Below are 22,109 nucleotides of genomic sequence, written 5' to 3' on the forward strand. Positions count from 1 at the left end.
TGATTTTTATTCAATTAATTTAATGTATTTTCATTATTTTTCATATGAGAAAAATAATGCTAACATGTGTTGTGTGTGGGCATATTCTTGCGCCGAGACATAGCCTGACATGAAACGACCGTGGCACCCCCTGGAAAGGTGGAAGGATCTAGGGGTGCGGCAGTCTTTTCGCACTGGACTGTGTTTGGGCATAGGTACACGCCCACACACATCACCAGTTAGTGTTCTTTCTTTCTTTTTATATTTAAAGTGTGTCTATTTTAATGTATTTTAATATCACATGATTAGAATAGAAAATTGAATTTATGATATGTATGATGAATGACAGTACATAAGGTCAATATACGTATTTTTTGGAAATTATTGGATGCATGTGCTATTTTTATATTCGCATATTTTCCCTTTCGCTCTTTATGATCATTAGTCTTATAAAATTATGGAAATTTTTTCTGATGTTTTAAATTTTTAAAAAATTCAAGAATTTTCCTTGTAATGTTCTCTTCATGGTAGGTTTCATTCCCATTGTAGATAGTAACAGTAGATGTGTTTTTTTTACTCTTTTGCCCCTTAAGGGCATTTGGTAATTTGATATTTTTAATTCCTAAAAATGCATTAAAAAATCCCCAAAAAATCACATCAATTATGTTTAGTACATTTGAGCATGTTTCAAAATTTTTTTTCTTGCAAATTTACACATGCATCCATGCCCATTTAAGGTGTATTTTGCATACAAAATGCATTGTTTACCCTTCAAGGGCATTTCAATAATTTTGACAAGTCTAGGGCAATTATGGACCCTTTCTAGCATTATAATGTTGCATATTTCAGTACCTTAGGATGTTTAAGTTCATAAGTAAATGTTTTCAAGTTTTATTGACTTTAAAGATGCATTCTTAGTCACATTTACCATTTTACCCTTTTGGGGTAATTTGGTCATTTCCACCATGCTAGGATTATTTAGAACCAAACCTTGGCTTCACTTGTTTGCTTTCAATACATTTCACTACGAAACCATCATCCACATGTGCACTCAGTTTCATGAATTTCAACTCATTTCTATGCACATTCTCACAATCTAGGACATGAAGGGTATTTTGGGTATTTTACACAACATTTTGCCCAAATACTGAGAGGGGTTTTATAACTTTATTTTCATGTTTTTTATGTTTCTAAATATATTTTAACATAAAAATTGCATCTTGGATAGGATTTTGTCCACTTCACGTACTTTTACCTAAAAAGGGCATTTTGATCATTTTTTAATATTTAAGCCTAGCCTTAGATTTATAACCTTAATATTTTGGAGTTTCAAAAATCTTAGGAATCATTTTCAGTGATTTTGTTGCATCCTAGGTTCATTTCCATACATATTTGCACTCTTGACTTAGTAGGGGCATTTTGGTAATTTTACCATCTTCTATTATTTGATTTTTATGAGCATTTTTCTTATGTAAATTGAAAATTTTTTTTAATACCATTGAATCATTTTTTATCCAATTTTTGCATTTAAAATAGTTTCATGTATTTATCTTATATCTTAACCCTTCAGGGACAATTTCGTCATTTTGATCATTTCAGCATTTTAATTTTGCTATGAGTTAGATGATGTGGTATCTTTCATTGTATCAAGCCTAGTTTAAGAGTTTCACTTATTTTTTACAAAGTTGACAGTTACATTTTGACCATAGAGTTACGGTTTCTAATTTAGGGTAAAATGCATTAATTAGATTAACTAGGGTTCATAATGTACTTAAGTACCTAATTTAGGATAAGTAATTAAGTTTAAGACATTGATTCTAATTAATTTAAACCTCAATCAAGATAAATTAAACCTTTCAAATTAGATTAATTAGGTGTATAACATATATAAAGATCAGTTCTGGCCAGACGTTATGGGGTGCCTTACATCTTTTCCCAAGCGTAACTTGACACTTATCAAGTTCCTACCAAAAAAAAAAACCTTGACACTAATCAAGTAGTCTAGTTAGACTACAGTTTTTTTTTTCCCCTGATGGGAAAGAAAATTATATCGCAAAAGAAGAAAAATTACAACGAAGGAGGATTAATCCGCAAGGTTACACCAGTTAAATTGTACGCGAAGTAGCTTAAGCATATTCAAAAAAACTATATACAAGATTCCAAGGAAGTTGAAAAGTCTTAGTAAGGCTTAAATAAGTCACAAAAGTCTTTATTTGCAAAAACCAAACTTGTTTGATTTTAATGTTCTTCTCCAACGCATATTTCCATCCTTGCAGAATACCAAACCCTAATTTAGGTGGCAACTCCTCTTTTTCCGATCCACCCTCTTACGATGTTAGAGGGTACTACCATAGTACCACAATTGTAGTCAGCTTCATCTCGGGATGCAATCCATATTTGCATCTATTGTACGGTACACATTCTCATCCTATTTTATTTATATATGTATTCTACATTCTGATAATGCATATCAAACACAACAACCTTAATATGTGAATCGTATACCTATTATATATGGTGTCACCATATGAAGGGTCCAGATTTGACCCCATGCGGTGGTACACCGTATACCTATTATTATTATATATGGTGTTACGTACTGACAATAGGTCGCCCAAATCGCCCAAATCAATCCCAAATTCTGCCCTGAGCTCTAGCTTCTCTCTAACTCCAAATTGAACTCAAAATCCTATGTCATCCACTCCTTTTGAAACTCAAAATCCTATGTCATCCTCTCCTTTTATACCCCTCCCTGGCCCTGTCTCTGATCATATCCGTCTTTCTTTTTCTTCCCTCTCTCTCTCTCTCTTAACTGTTGTTTCCTTCCTTTCATTGAGTTCGATCCTCTGGAGGCATTGATAGGTGATCGCCCAGAGAAATCGACGCCCCAACAGGTATTTTTTTTTACTTCCAAGTACAGTTAGTAAATTCTGAATTCTGAACACAATAGATTCATTGTCAAACAACAGTGTTAATTAGGAGATCTATCAAAAGGAATGGTAACATTTTAATTATGAACCAGTAGTTCTGCTTATTGCCAAAAAGGAAATTAAACAGTTTTAAATTTTTAATTTGGGGAATCATAACTCATACGCAGGTAATATTGAGTAGTACTCAAATCTCTTCCTTCCAATAGGATCTATATCCTTTATAGCTAGCTAGCCTTCTCCCAATCAATTAATTGGGTTTCGTTGGTTAATGATCATATATTGATTTCTTTTCTTGTGCAGGTATTAATTGTTAGCTGTTAAATTAATATGGCTTCTACTACTGTGGACTGGTCCGGACTTCTACCAGAACTAAGGAAGCTCATCCTTGATCGACTTGACTGTCTCTCCGACCATCTTCGTTTTGCTTCTGTATGCTCCTCATGGCGATCATCAGTTCCAATCATCAGTAATAATCGCTGCTCTCCCCGTCGTCTACTTCTACTTCCATCCCTCATGCTTTCTCCGGTTAAAAAAGACGACACTACTAAAATCCGACCCTTCTTTAATCTTTCAAGTCGCAAGATTAATAATGGGTTCCACATCCCAGAGATTCACGAAAAGTGGTGTTGTGGATCTTCTCAAGGCTGGCTATTAACATTGGATTCCATCAAATGCCCCCCAAGGCTTCAGCTATTCAATCCAGTAACTAGAGATATCATCCAGCTTCCTAACGTTTCCAAATTCTCTTTTCCTCCGAGACAATACCCTCCTCAACCTTCAAGCAGTAGACATTACATCCACAAGGCAGTTCTATCTTCGGATCCTTGTACCACACCAGACTCCTGCGTTTTAGTGGTGATTGTGACTAATCAGAGATGGTTGGCTTACTGGAAACCAGGAGCTGATAGGTGGACTACTATAACATCATCAGAAGAAGATTGGGTTTTTTGGGAAGATGTTATATTCTACAAGGGACTACTCTATGCTGTTAGCAACCACGGACCTGTTGTTACTTATGACTTCTTCACTACTTCGGAACCCCCAATCGCGACCCAAATCACTGGTCCGGAAAGGAGAAAATGCGACATGTTTTATTTGGTAGAATCATTAGGGGAGTTATTGTTAGTTTTTAGGCATTACAGGTGGCGTTACGAGGACGGCGAAGAAGTTGATATTGACAACAGCGAAGATGCCGATGATTACAAAGATATCGTCGTCCACCCACCATACGATTTCAAAACTATCAAGTTTTGGGTTCGCAAATTGGATGATGATGAGGAGAGCAAGCCAGCAAAGTGGATCCCAATTCAAAGTATTGGCGATGATCGTATTTTGTTTTTGGGAAATAGCAGCTCAATTTCAGTCTCTGCCCAAGAATTTGAATTTCCAGAATGCTGCTGCAAGGGGAACTCCATCTATTTTAACGATGACCACAATTATGGACCCTTTGAAGCTCCACAAAACGGTTATCATGACATGGGGGTATTCAACTTCGACACTCGCCGTGTAGAATCATTTCTTGATGATCAATCGTCGTCCCCTCCTCCTGTTCTGTGTGCCCCTACCTTTTGGTTTATACCTGGACCCATTGGAAGTGTGTCCATCAACTTCATATGTAAATTGTTTAATATTGATTAATTTTTATTTTTTTTTTGCATATTTAATGGGCGAATTAATGTTTGCCCTTAATTAGCTTTTCACTAAAAAAATTTCACACAGGTGAATCTAGCTTTGACCCCTCAGGCTTGGGATGTGAACTGCAAAATTGCTGGAATTATTTGAAGTGTTGTTTTTCATTCAGATTGTCTAGTTATTGAATTTTTCTCTCTAGAGCAATGGTTTCCTATCTGAACCACCTAAGAAAAGCTTCCAAATCAGATGTTAAAAACAGAGTTTGCCACATGCAAGACAGAGTTTTGAAAATCAATGACTACACAGCAAGACTGTGTATACTAAGCTAGAGACCATAGAGAGGATGCATGTCAATACATGATTGAATTAGACTTTGAAATTTGATATGTGATCAATCTAGATCACGTTCTAGCTATCCAACAATTGGAAGATCAAGGTATTCAACCATTATAGATTCATAAAAGGGCTATTATTAATTCAATCAATATAAGGTTAGACAAGTTAAAAATCTGCCAAACTTATTGAAACATATTTAAAATCTAAATGCATTTCAAAGGTCGGGAGAAAAGATGCCAAAGCTGCAACAAAATGCTTATAGTTGTGGATATTTAACTACGGTTTTTTTAAATCGTAACAATAAACATCTTTAACAGCAATTTCTTTATGTACGTACAGTAATATGAGATACTTATTGTTGTGGTATTTAAAAACCGTAGTAACACACGACCTTTAATTGAAGAAACAAAAACACAATTAAAAAACATAATACTACGGGGAAAAGGTCGCAACACCATGGTGTTGCAACTTTATTCACACCGGCCAAGATCATTGTCTGCCATAGATTTATGTTAGGCTAATCCTAATTGTTGAATAAAAATGAAAGTGGAAACTAAAGACTGATTGTTGCGATGACAACTGTTCCTTATTCATCTGCAGTTGGAAACTTAATGTATGTAATGGTTTGCATGCGTCCGGATACTGTCCATGTAGTTGGTGTGGTGAGCAGAATTTTGTCTAATCCTGGCAGAGAACACTGGGAAGTAGTGAAGTGGATCTTCAGATATTTGAGGGGTAGTTCCAAGTTGTGTTTGAGTTTCGGGGATTCCAAACCAGTCTTGGAAGGCTTTACAGATGCAGATATGGCAGGTGACCTTGATGGTAGAAAATTCACTTCAGGGATCTCGTTTACTTTTGCAGGGGGAGTTGTGTCATGGCAGTCCAGATTGCAAAAATGTGTTGCTCTATCTACAACTGAAGCAGAGTATATTGCTGCTACAGAAGCAGGTAAAGAAATATTATGGATGAAACGTTTCCTTGGTGAAATGGGTTTGAAGCAAGAAGAGTGTTAGAAAAACACCGATATCAAAAGAAGAGGACAAAGAGATAGCCTAAGTTGAATGAGAACGCTCTGTCCTTAAGACAATATTTGCACCCTATTACTGCACTGGGTTGCAGCAAATCTGCCTCCCAAGATAAAACAGACTGGACTGATTACTGATTTGCAGAGACAGTAATCACTTGAAACTATCAGAGAATTGACAATTTGTTAATGCCTGATTGACTGAAATCGTACCACAAAAATTGAATGATTTGAGCTGTCCATTTCACATCTATTTATAGTGGTGGATGTATTCCTTCAAGACACTTCATGGAATGGGTGTGTCCATTGACATGAGTGGATAGGAAAAAAAGATTTTAATCCAAGCACTTATATGTAAGTGTCTCTTGAAGATACCCCATGGTGTAGATGTGTCTCTTGGATCAATGGATTAGATTAAAAGATTTTAATCCAAGTGTTATGAATGCACCTATATAAATAGATATGTCTCTTTGAAGATACATGTCCCTTAGCCAAAAAACCAGGCCAACATTGAGCCAAAGAATGACCCAAAACCGTCAAAAAACTAGGCCAACATTAAACAAAAAAATGACCCAAAACCGTCCACACAATTATTGAAAAAATTCCAACAAAGAGTATGTGGTATTTTGTGATAGTCAGAGTGCTATGGATTTGAGCGGATAATTACAATGATCTCATCGTCCACCCACCATACGATTTCAAAACTATCAAGTTTTGGGTTCGCCAATTGGATGATGAGAGCAAGCCAGCAAAGTGGATCCCAATTCAAAGCATTGGTGATGATCGTATTTTGTTTTTGGGATTGGGAAATAGTAGCTCAATTTCACTCTCTGGCCAAGAATTTCCAGAATGCTGGAAGGGGAACTCCATCTATTTTAAGGACGACCACAACTATGGACCCTTTGAAGCACCACAAAACGGTTATCATGACATGGGGATATTCAACTTCGAGACTCGCCATGTAGAATCATTTCTTGAGTCATCGCCGTCCCCTCCTTTTCTGTGTACTCTTACCTTTTGGTTTACACCTGGACCCATTGGAAGTGTGTCCATCAACTAGGGGTGTCAATAAAGCCCGGTTGGCCCGAACCCGCCCGAACCCGCCCTGAGCCCGACCCGGACCCGACCCTGATTTTTCAGCCCGAAGGGCGGGTCAGGGCTGAGTTTTAGTCTAACCCTGGCAGGGTCGGGTCGGGTTCAGGATAACACCTCGGGCTTGGCCCGGCCCGACCCTTTATTAGTTATAAATATATAATACTGTGTATATGTATATATGTAATTATAGATATCAGTATAACTGAGAAAAATTAAAAAGGAAAAGACAAAAAGCCCTAAAGATAACTAAACCCTAAATCTGTTTTCAATGTTCAGTTTTCACTTTTCAAGTTTTTATTCAGATTGATGCTGCTCACTGCCTTGCTCTTTCTCCTTCCCTGCTTCAAACCTTCGATTACCTTGACGATCAATCCCTCCAGGAGTCCAGGTACTAAAACTCCGGTTGAGATCAGAGTGGAGGTCTGACATTGGGGTTTCCGTTTGTTCCCACTCAAAGCCCTGAAGGAAGTCAAAGTTGCAGAAAATCGAGGGGAGGAGACGACAGCAGCAGCGGAGGAAGTAGCGGGCAGCGAGCAAGAGAAAGAGAGACAGAGACCAAACACCTCTCCTCTCTCCGAGCTTGCTAGGATACTTCTTATATTGACTTTTCTTTGGAAGACAAAAGTTGTGGGATTGATCACAGAAGTCTGATGCCACCGATGCATCCTCCAACTCCCAGTCGACATCTTCGCCTAATTTTCTCCCCAGTAACCTCCCTCTCCTCTCTGCGTTCCTCACGTTCTTCTCTTGCTCAATTTCTCAAGCTCTTCACCACTTGGTTAGTACTTTCTCCCACAACTTTTAACCCTATGTTTATTGTCTTCTTCCTCTTTTCTACAAATGAAATTATTTATTTAGATTTCATTAGTGTTTTGTCTCATTTGACTGTTTTCCTCAATGTGCCTGTGATAGGAGAATTCCTCTGTTTTACTTGATGCATCTCATATTGTTAAATGAATTTTCCTTGATGATTTTTTTTTTTTTTTCATATAGACATGTATTAATTTGATGGGATTGAAAACAAAAATTAGGGTCAGGGTCAGGGTCAATCAGGGCCAACCCGACCCTGCCCGACCCTATCAGGGTCGGGTCGGGCCGGGCCGGGTTAGGGAAAACTCTGGCAGGGTCGGGTTAGGGTTGAGGGTTTCTTGGCCCTGCCAGGGTTGGGTCAGGGTCAGGGTTTAGGTTAAGACCTCTAAGGTCAAGGTCCGGGTTTAGGCAGGCCCGGCCCAACCCGACCCATTGACACCCCTACCATCAACTTCATATGTAAATTGTTTAATATTGATTAATTTTTTTTTGCATATTTAATGAGCGAATTTAGTTTTTCACTAAAAAAATGTTCACACAGGTGTAGGCACAACGGATGAAGATCGATCCGCGACCTCTTTCTGGCATGGTGCACCCGAGTGTGGGAGCGGTGCGGGGATTGTTGTTGATGGTGTAGGGAGTCGCCACCTAGATCAGGGTCTAGGACCCACAAATGGTGCCCGTTCTTCAAAGAAGGGCGCTAATTAACTCCAATGACTCAATGGATGGTCTGCTCCAGATCTCTGGGTAGGTGTCAAGTTACGGGCTGGGAAGGTGTTAGGCACCCAACAACCGCCCGGCCGATGGCCGGTCTTCCTAGACCAAACTCTATTGTATACTGTTGTGTTATGCGTATTATGCATCTAATTAAACTATTTTATTTTTTGTGTTTTGATTATCTTTGTTGAAATTTATGGACCTAATTAGACTAATTAAAATTAATGTTTTAATCCTAATTACTACCCCTAAGTTAGGTGATTATGTAGAGCCAAAATGGCCAAAATTATGAAAATACCAAAGGCAAGAAATCACATTTAAATGCTGAAATGATTAATGGCATGCATGTGAATCATTAAAATATATACAATACTACAAAGTGGTAAAATTACCAAAATGCCCCTATTAAGGCAAAAATACAAATATGCATGAAAATGCAAACTTATACTTAAAACATGCTTATGAAAGTTAAAACATGCAAATAAAGTGATAGAAACCTTTCCAGGGCCCTAAATATGATTTGGTCGCAAAATGACCAAAATACCCCTGAGGGCAGAAGTGACTTTTTATGCATGGTTATGATTCATGGTGGGCATGTATGCATATGAAAACATTCTAAAACAACTTAAAACAGAATTTAATGCTTAGAAATGTATTTTTTCTGATTTTCTTGGATTTTCACAACAAATAAAAAAATGACATCTACATCCCTAACAGGGTAAGGAACACCTATGAAAATGATCAAACATTCATGTCAGTGATTAATGATCCCATAAAATCAATCCTGATGAAATATGTATCCCATACGTTTTTTGTGAATTTTTATGCATTTATACTATTTTTAATATTTTCTGAAATGCTAAAAAGAAGGGAAAACAAAGAAAAATACAAAATCCCCATCACAGATCTGAATTGGATCAAACCAGAGCCCACACCCACTAATCAAAACATGATATTTAACATGGTCATAATGATTTTGTCCAAATCCCCACCCACAGGTTCAGATTTTACATAATCCAAAATCCTTCACAGGGGCAAAAATGTCACAAAAACCATGATTTGGAGCTTGAGAAAATTCATGGACATCAAGCACAGTGGGGAACGTCTTCCCTAAAATTTTCAGAAATTTACCACTCTTGTGTTATTTTTGAATATTTTTTAACTGAAAACAACCTCTTTTAACTAAAGAAAATCAAAAGAAATACATAAAAACTAAATAAAGATATATAAAACCTACCCTTGAAGCGTGGAAGTGTCTGGGCTCAGTCTACATATCCTTAGATGGCCGGAATTATAGCCGGAAGGCACCGAAAGCCACTCCAAGTGTGTTTGCCCCGAATGACAAGAGTAGTGAACAAGGGGTATTTGAGGAATTTTATATGTCTATGGAAGCATGATATGGAGATGTCTCTAGAATAGATGGACAGAGGGGAGGACGAACTTCACAATGATAATTTTTTCATGAATTTTCTCGGTTTCTAAACCCTCCAAATGGCCTGTTATTTATAGGGGAAAAACTGTTCGAGTAAAGGTCTCAAAGACCCCTGGGGCCTTAATGGCTAGGATAAGGAGTGATGGATTGGCTTGCGTGTGGCCAGGCTTGCGTGTGCCTAGGCTTGCTGTGCAGCCTGGGCTTGCGTGTGCCTAGGCCTGCTGGGCAGGTGGGCATGGGTGATGGGCCTTGTGTGGCTCAGCCTAAATGGTGGGGGTTTGTCCCCTGCCGACAGTCCAGTTGGGCCGGGTTAGACTGGGTTTACCCGGTTTGGGTCAACTCAGTTTGTCCCACTTTTTTTATTTTTTTATATATTCCTTTTAGAGATTCCATTTTAAAGGTCCACATTCAAACATCAATATCTTTTGATCCGAATGGCCGATTTTGATGCGCCACATATCGCCGCGAAGGTTTCAACATGTACTTTCCATCCGTGTGGCAGATATGGTCAGATTTTGCCTAAAAATGGCATGGATATCGAGGAAAGCACATAAATGGTGTTTCACACTGATCAAGGTCCAAATGATACCGGAATTACATGAAATTTTATGTGTAAGCACAATATGACCAAATAAAGTTATCCAAATGGTTTCAGGTCACATCGGGTGGCTTGGGTACCAAGAACCATGCCAGGGGCAAAATGGTCATTTTCATAAAAGTTATCCGATTTGGCCAAAACTTTTTGTGAAAGCTTAATATGACCAAATAAGGTCATCCAAAGTGTTTTGGGCCAAATCGGGCAGTCCAGATACCGAGAACCAGGCCAGGGGTAAGACAGTCATTTTGACAAAAAGGCGTCAGATTGGAGTGAAATTTCACATGTGGGCTTAAAATGGTTAAACAAGGCTATCCTAGAGATTTGGGCTCTACTTGGGACAGTTTGGTTACAAAAAGTGGGGTAAGGGTAAATTGGCAATTTTCTACCATTTGGTCACCACGCAAGCCAGTCGAGCTTTAATCATCATCGCCGAGTCACACTTCCAAGGTGCCAAAATTCAGCATCTACAACAGGTGAATCTTTGACCCCTTAGGCTTGGGATTGTGAACTGCATAATTGCTGGAATTTGAAGTGTTGTTTTTCATTCAGATTTTCTAGTTATTGCAACTGTCATATAGCCAGATTTTTCTCTCTAGAGCAATGGTTTCCTACACGAACCACTTAAGAAAGGCTTCCAAATCAGATGTTAAAAACAGAGTTTGCCACATGGCAAAACAAAATTTTGAAAATCAATGACTACATAGCAAGAGTGTGTATACTACGCTAGAGACTATAGAGAGGATGCATACTCATACATGAGGATATTATTGAATTAAGCTTTAAAATTTGATATGTGACCAATCTAGATCATATATATTGATCCAAACTTGTTCATAAGGTTACTTTTATGATCAAATATTTTGTATTAAAAAGTAGTTTGAAATGAGTTTATACACTCTCCAATAGATATATGAAAATAACATTTAGTAATGCAAAGGACATGAAGATCCTCTTTCATGCTACAAGGGTGTATGAGACCTCAAGTGCATGTAAATTGCATTAATATTTCACTTGTTTATTCAATCTCAATTCGTGCTGTATGCCTTTACATTTAGTCTTTTTGCATGTTAGCTGTTTTGGGTCTCCTAATTTTTCTTTGCCAAATCATTATGTTGAATCCTGGAAAAAAAATTACCAACGTGGCAATGAAGTACAGTACTGTATATATGTGATCGTCTAGAGAAATTGACATTGCTAGTAGGTATTTTTATTTACTTCAAGTATAGTCAGTTAATTAATTGTGAATTCTAACAATAGATAGATTCATTGTCAAAGAACACTGTTAGGTGCTATAATCCTTCCCCTTCTTCTATCTGTATTCCGGTATCCTCTATTGGTATTAATTCTGATTTAATGTTTTCTTTACTAAAGAGAACCATTATTTTTTATTAGTTTTTCAATGTAGTATTTTTCTTGAATAAATATGGTTCATATCTGTCATAACTCATAAATATTTCTTTTGACATATTATTATGAGTTTCTGTTCAGATGATATAAACCCACTCTCACTACTTGGCTACCTTTGACTTTGATTAAGAAGAAAAGAAAGTTATATATGTAAATAATGATCTCTCGTTGTTTACTACCTTTTCACCACACGTACAGTATCATATATTGCTTTCTTTTCTCGTTGCAGGTTGAGATTTGAGGGCTGTTATATATATGGCTTCTGCAATATTGGGCTGTTCCCAACTTCTACCTGAACTAATGAAGCTAATCCTTGATCGACTGAACTCTCTCTCCGACCATATTCGTTTTGCTTCTGTATGCTCCTCATGGCGATCTTCAGTTACAATCATCAGTAGTAATCGTTGTCCCCGTCGTCTACTTCTACTTCCATCCCTGATGCTTTCCCCTGCTGAAAAAGAAGACGTACACTACTAAAATCCGGCCCTTCTTTAATCTTTCAAGTCGCAAGATTAATGGGTTCCACATCCAAGAGATTCATGAAAAATGGTGTTGTGGATGTTCTCAAGGCTGGCTATTAACATTGGATGCCATCAAATGCCCTCCAAGGCTTTTTTTTTTTTGCATATTTAAAGGAGGAACATTTATCCTGAGACCCAGTGAAAATAGGAATCTCCAAATTAATATGCAATGAGAGGAATGGAAACAGGCAGGTGCTAAAGGTTCAGGGAAGGATATTAATGGAACTGATGCATGCCGTCTGAACAGGGAATTGAAGCCACAGAGAAAATGGATCGGAGAAGATGATGCATAGAATCTATCTCCTGCTGTCTTCGAGTATGCCAGTACACTGGCATTCTCAAGCCCAGGGATCCAATGGACAACCTTAAAAAGCCTGCGGGTCCATTCAGCTCACAAATCCTTCAACCTCACAAAAGCTTTCTTGAGATGGGTCACAAAGGCTTCTTATTTGTACATATGAACCTATACATCTTAGAAGTTTTTTTTTTGGGTGCAATATACATCTTAGAAGTCCATTTATAATTATTTGGCCATCGGATTGTTCATTGTTTGAGCTTTGAGGTGGGTCACAACTCACAAAGGCTTCTTACTTTATCTAATTAACGGTTAGAAACTTAGAATAGTCACATAATCATTTTACAAAGAGAAAATTAATGACCTACCTTACTATAAAAGAAAGAGCAGGAGATTGCTTTGCCTGATTGTGTAACCCATGCACCAGCGCAAGGACCAACGAAAGTCCATGCAATGACATCTGTCTAAATGGGATTTTTGAGTTTATTGGAGGTAGGATGGTAAAATTGCGTGTTCCTGAGCCTGGGCCCAGGAACCCCACAACCAAACAATGTTCTTTTTCCTTAAGGTTTTGTTTGTTTTGAAGGAAAATTATACTGGAGAAATTTTCACTTAAAAAAAATATATATATAGAAAATTTTAAATGTTGAAAAGTATTGCAATGTTTTTTTTTTATTGGACACAAACATTAGAAAACAACTTGCCAACATGTAAAATGTTACATGAAGGCTCCGTTTGGTTGCAAGGGGAATTAAAGGGAAGGGAAGTGAAGTTTTCATACTTAAAAAATGAACTTTTTTAATCATTACCCCATGTGACAACATGTGACAATATATCTAACTCCAAATCATTCCATATTTGGTTATTGAATTTCACTTTACTTTGCATCCATTTCCCTTTGGTTTAAAATATAAAATAAATATTACATGTAAAATGTGTCTTTATTAGATATAGAAAGAAATTTAAGTAGTTTATGCAATCACATGGGGGTAATGATTACAAAAGTTTCTTTTTTAGGTTTGAAAATTTTTTCTTTCCTTCCCTTTAATTCCCCTTGTAACCAAACGGAGCCGAAGTAAATTTTGCCATGGAAAAATTTTCAAGTAAAATTTTATGCCAAAATGATTACATCCTAGTTGCTAAGGAATCTATATCTCAACTTATCATAAGGTGAATTCTTTTATACCCTTCACGGGGTGTCCTTCAATCAAAATATTTTGTATGTGATGCTTCCACATTTTATTACACCGTCATGAGTTTGTGAGAGGATGCATCACAAAGCCAGTGTGTGGATAGTATCGAAAGAAAATATTACTTCTTACGAAAATGTTCTCTGTACCAAGGGTGCAGGCTACACCCAGACACATGGGGGTAGGCAAAATGACTGTCTTACCCCCTGAATGGCTGAAATTAATGACCGCACACCTCCTCTGCCCCATGTGTCTGGGCAGCAGAGAACATCGCCCCTTACTCCTTTTATCCCACGATGACTTTCAAATTTTGTACAATTATAACTTAAAAAAAAAAATTCCAATTAATAATTTAGGATGTTATTTTGCAAAAACATGTAAGTGTATCTTGGTCAATTAATAATAATATGTTGCCACCCACAGAACTTGGACGAAATGACCCACTTGTTATCTAGCCCCATTTTTTTTTTTCTCAAGAGCAATGGTTTCCTACACAAGATCGACTTCAGTTCAAGGATTATAATGGGATAGTCCAAAACAATGCATACAACAGGCACTTCTTTCAACTCATGGGGAATCCATCTTTCTCTAATTGTCAAGAGACCAACCCTCCATAGGTGGATTCCCCCTCCTAATGGAGTTCTTGCAATCAACTGTGAATCTGTGATGACTCTATCAGAAATGGTCTAGGAGGTTATGGCTCTACTGGCAGACTTCAGGACGACACCCCCATTTTTGCACAAGTTGGAGCGATTCCCTCCATCACCATTTATCGGGCCGAGCTCTAAGCCATCCTTTGTGGTCTTCACACTGCCAGAGATACGGGATTTCTCAGATCCAATCATCTATTTGGATTCAAAATCAGCAGTGAATGGGATCACAAGGGTTACCTCAACCCACCGGCAAGCTTGGGATACAATCCAAGCTATAAAATGGACCCTACACGATATCTAAGGGTATCCAATCATCATTGTTGTACTATCTCCCGAATGGGAAAAAAAAAATTGAGGTATCTACACCAGACTCAGGGTTGGGCTAGCCCGAGTTTAAAAGACTTAATTAAGGGTGGGTTAGGATTTTAAAAAGCCTGGTCCAACTTGGTTTGGTTGCATCCCTACTTTCAGAGTTTCAGGGAACCCTCTCCCTTAATTGATTTTCAAGTTTACTGGTTTAATCGTTTTGCAGCCGACAATTTCTTGGTTGAATCGAAACCAACCCAATTTAATAGACTTTAAAACAGACCCAACCCAATTATTAATGGTTCGATTCAATTCAATTTTAAACGGCCGCTTTAGGTTCGGTTATCAGTTGCGGTTCAGAATGGACACCGTTCTGAGTAATGGCCGATGTCAATTCCGTCTCTGGATTTCTTTCGGGAAAGATAAAAATGCGGTCTTGTGATTCAAAATTTCCCGCTCCCCCGCCGCAGCCCGCAAAATTGCGAAAGTCACTCCCAAGGCATCGATTTGCATTAGAGATCAGAGAAGGGTGAAACTGCAAACACAACGTAGGATTTGGATTTGGATTTGGATTTGGGAATGGCACAGGCAGCAAGGCTCAGCTTGCGAATGCAAAAGGAGCTGAAACTTCTTCTCACTGACCCTCCTCCCGGTGTCTCTCTTCCGCTGCTTACCGCTGATTCCGATTCCTCCAACTTGTCAACCATTGATGCCCGTACGTTTCCAATCTACATCTACTAAATACAACCCTTTATGAGTTTCAGTTTCTATTGATCTACTTTTTTCTCTTTTGGGAGTTCAATTGGAACTCACATTAACCCCATTTGTTCATTCGTTGCCTCACAGAGATCGATGGCCCCGAAGGAACCGTTTACGCTAAAGGGGTTTTCAACGTCAAGATTCTAATACCTGACAGGTCCGTTTTCGATTTCACTTTGCCACTCTCATCGACTCTCTCTCTCTCTCTCTCTCTCTCTCTCTCTCTCTCTCTCTCTCTATTGGAATCTTCTCTTCTCCGCTGCAGATCATGGTTTGAGGATTTTATTACCTCCTACCTGGTTGCAGGTATCCGTTTCAACCTCCCATTGTGACATTTGCGACGCCCATCTACCACCCCAATATCGACAACGGTGGAAGGATTTGTTTGGATATTCTCAATCTTCCTCCCAAGGTAGGCTCAGTGGAATATTGGTTCCTTTTTCTGTGTGAGAACTTAGATGTTTTCAAATACCCGAAATTTCAGAGAAAAAATATTGGGCTAGTTAATTACTTACCTTTAAATTATTCGGGAAAATTCCTCCATGAAGTGCAAGTGCTAATGCAATCGAGTCACGCAAATCCCAATAGGAACTACAGAAATGCTATTGCCGTCCCTGGGGATCCCTTCTGATGAATTTCTCCTTTACTGTCTTGGACTACATCTTTTGTTGATTTTAATCCAATTTGAATGTGGACAATTTCACTCCATGACTTTGATAAAATATTACCCCTCTCTTCACCTGTTTCTCATGAAAGTTGCTTAAATATTGCTGTAATTTCTTGGACAACTTTTGCTAATACATTTTCTCAACGTAATCAATGCTACTGTTAAACATAATGAATTACATTGGTTTCTTTCTGAAACTCCATTTCCTGTAAATACTTGCATATTATGCTTGTTTCAAGTGTGGTGGCATTTTTGAAAGTTCTTATTCTGACTATGTTATTTAAGTTCATTTAACCATAATTAAAGTTACAACAGAAAAGATGATCTACAGTTTCCTTGTATAGAGAGGGCCAACAGTTCTGCTGCATAACAAGAACACCATTGACAAAAGTTTCCTGTATTTGTGGTGTGTTTTGGCCTTATATGACTTCAGTAAAATTCTAATGCCAAATGGTTACTAGTTTTAGTGCAGGGAAGGAGAGGTGTAGATGGTGTTTCTAGGCCCTACGCTGACTAAAGAACCTTGGAACCATCATTTACAAAAAATAATAATTTCGTAATGCTGAGAAATTTTTGGTCACTAAATCAGATATAATTTAGGATGGAATGCATCTGGTTCCATCTTTTATTTGGAGTGCTAAAATGTGAATGGACTATGGTCTGGAGTTTTTCTATCAGGGACTCTGGCGCATCCAATGGGGAGCTTTTCTGTTGTCATTTGCATTTCTAATGGGGAGCTATTCTGTTGTCATTTATTTAGAGTTCCAATCTTTGCAGGGTGCATGGCAACCATCTCTGAACATTTCAACTGTGCTAACAAGCCTTGGGTTGCTACTGAGTGAGCCCAACCCTGATGATGGCCTAATGTGTGAAGCAGTAAGTGTACATGATATATGTGTTTCTATGATTAGAGTTTAACTAAATGAGTTATAAACGAACTGTTAGAGACTAAGAGAAACATTGATTTGATATTTGCTTGGATAAATATGCAGAGCAGGGAGTACAAATATAACAGGCAAGCTTTTGACCAAAAGGCACGGTCTATGACTGAGCAGTACGCAAAGGCTGGAGGGGGCATGAATTGTAGTGGTAGTGGAAGCATGTCGTGTAACACAGACCCAAGTACAGTAAGAAGCAGTTGCATTTGGTTGGTTGGTTGGTTTGTTTCTTGCAGGGTATGTCCTGTTTTATTTACAGTATCTACTTTATAACAGATGCACGCTGAAGGATCAGAGATAGAGTCCAAACCAACGGTTAATGAGTGTGGCCTCAGTCATAAGAAATTGCAGGTTAGCTGGAAGTTGTCACTGGAATCTTCAGGCCTATCCCAGAGGACGATTGCTGATAAAAAGGAACCTGTGACGGTGACTCAACAGTCATCACTCACATACTCAAAGAGCCTTTCTGGTACCCCATCCACTCCGTCAAAGTCTTCATTGATTTTACAGGCTAGTAACCATGATGATCAAAAACCCCATGAGGATCAGGTTACGAGAAGAGCAAATGGAAATGAAAATGCAATTTTTAGGAAACCACTTGGGATCAGTCGAAAGTTGTCTCTGGAATCCTCAGGTTCATCCCAAAGAAAGGATGCTGATAACAGGAATACATTGCCAGTGGATCAGCAGTTATTACTCTCACCCTCCAAAAACCATTTTACAGTTTTATCCAAGCCCTTGCAGACGCCTGATGTACAATCTCATCAAGATCAAGATTGGAGAAGGGCGGATAATGGCACCACAAAGATTCATAAGAAGAAGTGTCAAATCAGTCAGAGCAAATCTCTGTATTCTTTGGGTCCAAACCAGAGTAGGGATGATGATAAGGAAAAAATGGAACCCACTCACAGATTATTGGTTTCTCACTCTCACTCTGAAGGACTTCTTCCACTAAATTCTTCCAAGCCATTGCCAATGCCGCAATGTGGTAATTGTGATGAACAGGATAATGGAGATCAGAATGAGAATGTGAGGAATGGTACCATAAATGTGAGTCCTAACACAAGTGCCAATCTGTCACTGGAATCTTTGGGCTCACTCAAGAGAAGGGATATTGACAAGGAGAATCAAGTGATTACCCAGTTGCCTCCTTCACATTCCCAAAGCCATGGTGGAGTTTCACCCAAGTCAATGTCACATGCTTTTACTTCAAATGGACAACACCGTCAAGATCATGAAGTAAAAATTGTAAATAGCAGCATCAAACAACAGGAAGAAGTTTCACCAATAACTGAGATGGTGATAGTGTTGGACAGTGAAGATAGTGAGGAAGAAAACAGAGGATTGAAAAGGTCCAGATTGTCACTTGCTCGAAAACGTTTAACTGGAAATTGTAAAGCTAAAGCTTGAACTTGAGCAATTCCCCTTCCTCCAAATCGAATCGTCAGAGAACTTTCTTAGTATAGCAAAGGTATATTTTCATTTCTAATTTGTGTGCTCTTGTTTCTGTGCGTGATATGTAGCTGAAGTTATCATGCTCTTAATGCCCTGGGTTCTGTATTTGATTCATCATCCCATGAATAATCACAACTGACAACCGTAGTTCTAAAAATTTAATGGATGTTGCACCAGAAAAGGAGTCTGGTCAAACTTAAGGCTAAACTTACAATTGAAATAAATTATGGTCCAAGAACCAGAATTCTTGGAAGCATGATTGGTCCTCACTGTATTCATTTCACATTGTCCATGACTGTGAATCACATAAGGTAATAGTCCATGATATATAAATTGAGCCCATTTTATTCAGTTATGTATTTCCTTACCTATCCAGCTATCCTGTAAAATTCAGGTCCATAGTCCTTGCACATCTACATTCTTTAAGAACATGGAATCCATTATCCAAGTCTATCTCTACTAAAATCAATAGTAATTTAGAGAACCCTCTGGCGCCGAGGAAGAACAAAACAAAGACATGGAAGCAATATGATCATCTACAGACAAAACTAGTTATAATTGATGCAGATGGTAGTAGATATGTAGAAGTGTAGATGAGGCGGCCTTGTGAGGACGTCGTTTAAACTAGGGTTTTATTGATAGTTTTACATAAAATTCTAATTATGGTAATTATTCAGTTCTAAATGAAAGGCGGTTGGTGGTGCTGTTTGTTTGGGATTCGTGAGGGAGAATATTTGGGGGAGGGGGGGGGTGTAAAGGAAGGCTCGTTCGCTGTAGAGTAAGATGACAGCACAACAGCTCCATCCTAATTGAATGTTAGAGATGATATATCATCTCTAACATTGAAGCAGTCACCAATCCAATACCAATCCTGAGTTACAGCAATAGAGAATTAGAGAGGAGTGCAGATTATGGAATCATTGTGTCTTTGGTGCCTGTAGCTTCAAAGTCGAGAGCAGTTACTTCTGCATCATCAACAACCTCAATGTACGATAGCATTGCCACACCAACTGTAGACCGATGCAGTCTCATTTCTGGGCCATTGATGATACCTTGTAGGAGTTTATGAGCTCTTGTAGGAATCAGGTTGTTTGCATGGCTCTTGAAGAAGAGAAGATGACTTGCTGAACTCAAAGTACTTAAAATGATGTGCCCCGGGTTAAGGTACAACGGGGAATACTCTTATTAGAAGATTTCACTTCGAACACAATGACATAATGCAAGTTATTTACAACAAATTTAAAAGTTACTATACAAACATAATATGGATGAAGTGGTCTATATCAAAAGTCTCAATTTTTCTCCAGTTCAGAGTCGCCACTATAAGGATATAAAGAAACTACTTGAAAAGATGAAAAAGGTGTATACCTTATGAAAATAATTAAGTGCCAATTAGTCTAATTAAGCTGAAATAAGTAATCTAATTAAATAATTAAAAAAGGAGAGAGAGAGAGAGAGAGATGCCTGACATGACCAAGAAGACCTCGCAGACTCAGCTCTGTAGAGTTCTAACACTCTTTGATCTTGCGGCAAAATTCCGGGCTCAGGGAAAATTTTCGTCTTTTTTCTCTTTCCCATCACTTTCTTGGCGTATTTCCTAGTGTATATTGTATTTCTCTCAAATTTTATGGTATATTTTGTTCTATTTCAATTGAGAGCATTTATAAGTTTTCAAAAAAAAAAAAACCCTAAAAAGCACAAATTTTGAATTTGGCCGATGTGGGACTGAAAATCCCACAGAATTCGGCACCAAAATTGGGAAAATTGGGCCAACTGAAAACCCTGATTTGGAATCTTTTCAGTAAAACTTCGTATGACAATATCGCCCAAGTTGATGAGCCATATATCGTCCGAAAAGTCTCTTCAAGTACAATTGATTATGGCGAAAATGGATCAAGAACCATTTAGTTGAACAATCAACCTTGCTCCTTGTTTCTGGCTTGCTGGAGCAGCTAGATTGACCAGGATCAAATCGTAAATGGCCTTTTGATGGTTCAATTCCTGGTTTGGTTCCAAAAGAAGTTTTGATTGTTGAAACTACAAAGATTAAAGCCTTACACTTATGAACCATGCAATGGAGGTATAAACTAAAAGTTGATCTAGTGAGTTTTATTACTTTGAGCAATGTTTTTTAGGTAGAAAAACTAATGAAGGAAAATTTGTAGCATAGGTAGTAGCCTGTAGATATGGGCAGACTAACTCATGGGCCTGTTGCTTGTGAGCTTCAAGAAAAACACTGCTAATCTATTTTTTGGTTGGTCCTTAAACCCAATAATATAATTTCTTCGATAATCATATTCTTCGGTCTTTTTAGCATGTGTCACTCTTCGATTTGCATCTTCTAGGTATAAATAAGATCGCTCCCAATTCTATAAATTTGATAAGCAAATGCGGCTGTTTGGATTGGCCATGTGACAAATCTTGGAGTGAGTTTTCAATTTGTGATGAGATGAATGATGCGCAGGCAAACAACCGCTAGCTCGGTTGGTTGGAGGCATTGCAAGTTGAGTGCATGCCCCACAAGACGTCAAGGGACCAATTTTCCTGGATTGCATTTTGTGCCAAAAAGACACCCCTCTCCCCTCTCCCCCCAACGTTAGTTGTAGATTGTGGGTTTGTCTTAGCCTTCCCCCTTAGCTTGTAGTTGGCATGTGGGCCCTTGAGTAGGATAGACCCAAAAAAAAAAAATGATGCATCGAAGGAACAACCAATAAAAACAAAGGAAAAAAGAAGACATACAAAAATAAAAATAAATTGAAAATATTCTCAACACAATAATGGTTTTGTATCGGTCCGGGTTTTATACTGGTTTTTGGGTTGGTCAATCTAGTTTCAAGTTTGGTTCAGTCCAGTTTGATTTTATATTATATACATTTTCTCCTCAATAGATACATGAATAACAACTTTTAGTCATCAAAGGATATGAAGATCCTGTTTCATGCTACAAAGATGAGACCTCAAAGCATATAAATTGCATTTCACTTGTTTATATAATCTCAATTCATCTTGAATGCCCTCATATAGTCTTGATGTTAGTTACTTTGTATATATCTATCTGTTAATTTTTCCTTTGCCAAATCATCAAGCAAAATCCCAAAACCAATTATAAATATCTCCATGGTAAATCGACCAAAAAAGCTAACATTAAAGTTGTGTTTGTTAAGAATGCATATTAGGACAGTCAACTTTGCATTCTCAAACGATATAAATAACTATTTTTATCATCCAAGAATGCAAAATCAACATAGTATGTATTCCATGAATGCATAACAAACATAGCCTAAGATTAGGATTTTGCATCCTAAAGTCGGGAATACATTTTTGCAGTTGTTGCACTCATACCTTGCAATTGGTTGCATACCATC

At 38.0% G+C, this 22,109-nt stretch overlaps 1 protein-coding gene across 1 annotated transcript; it reads left to right on the plus strand.

The window, feature by feature from the left end:
- Positions 1 to 15,468: 15,468 nt before the first annotated feature.
- Positions 15,469 to 18,778, plus strand: LOC122649992 (probable ubiquitin-conjugating enzyme E2 37). Its single transcript, XM_043843272.1, has 6 exons — positions 15,469 to 15,640; positions 15,772 to 15,841; positions 15,991 to 16,096; positions 17,129 to 17,227; positions 17,344 to 17,478; positions 17,566 to 18,778. Exons 1-6 carry the CDS (start codon positions 15,505 to 15,507, stop codon positions 18,697 to 18,699), a joined length of 1,680 nt encoding a protein of 559 aa, XP_043699207.1. The 5' UTR covers positions 15,469 to 15,504; the 3' UTR covers positions 18,700 to 18,778.
- Positions 18,779 to 22,109: the final 3,331 nt, after the last annotated feature.

The sequence above is a fragment of the Telopea speciosissima genome, chromosome 2 (genome assembly GCF_018873765.1).
Source record: "Telopea speciosissima isolate NSW1024214 ecotype Mountain lineage chromosome 2, Tspe_v1, whole genome shotgun sequence".
Classification (NCBI taxonomy): Eukaryota; Viridiplantae; Streptophyta; class Magnoliopsida; order Proteales; family Proteaceae; genus Telopea; species Telopea speciosissima.

What these genes read in the sequence shown, in the direction of transcription:
- LOC122649992 (XM_043843272.1), top strand. Translation starts at nt 15,505, where the DNA reads ATGGCACAGGCAGCAAGGCTCAGCTTGCGAATGCAAAAGGAGCTGAAA. An exon ending in AAGATTCTAATACCTGACAG is followed by an intron (nt 15,842 to 15,990) that starts GTCCGTTTTCGA and finishes ACCTGGTTGCAG; the next exon opens with GTATCCGTTTCAACCTCCCA. An exon ending in ATGGCCTAATGTGTGAAGCA is followed by an intron (nt 17,228 to 17,343) that starts GTAAGTGTACAT and finishes ATAAATATGCAG; the next exon opens with AGCAGGGAGTACAAATATAA.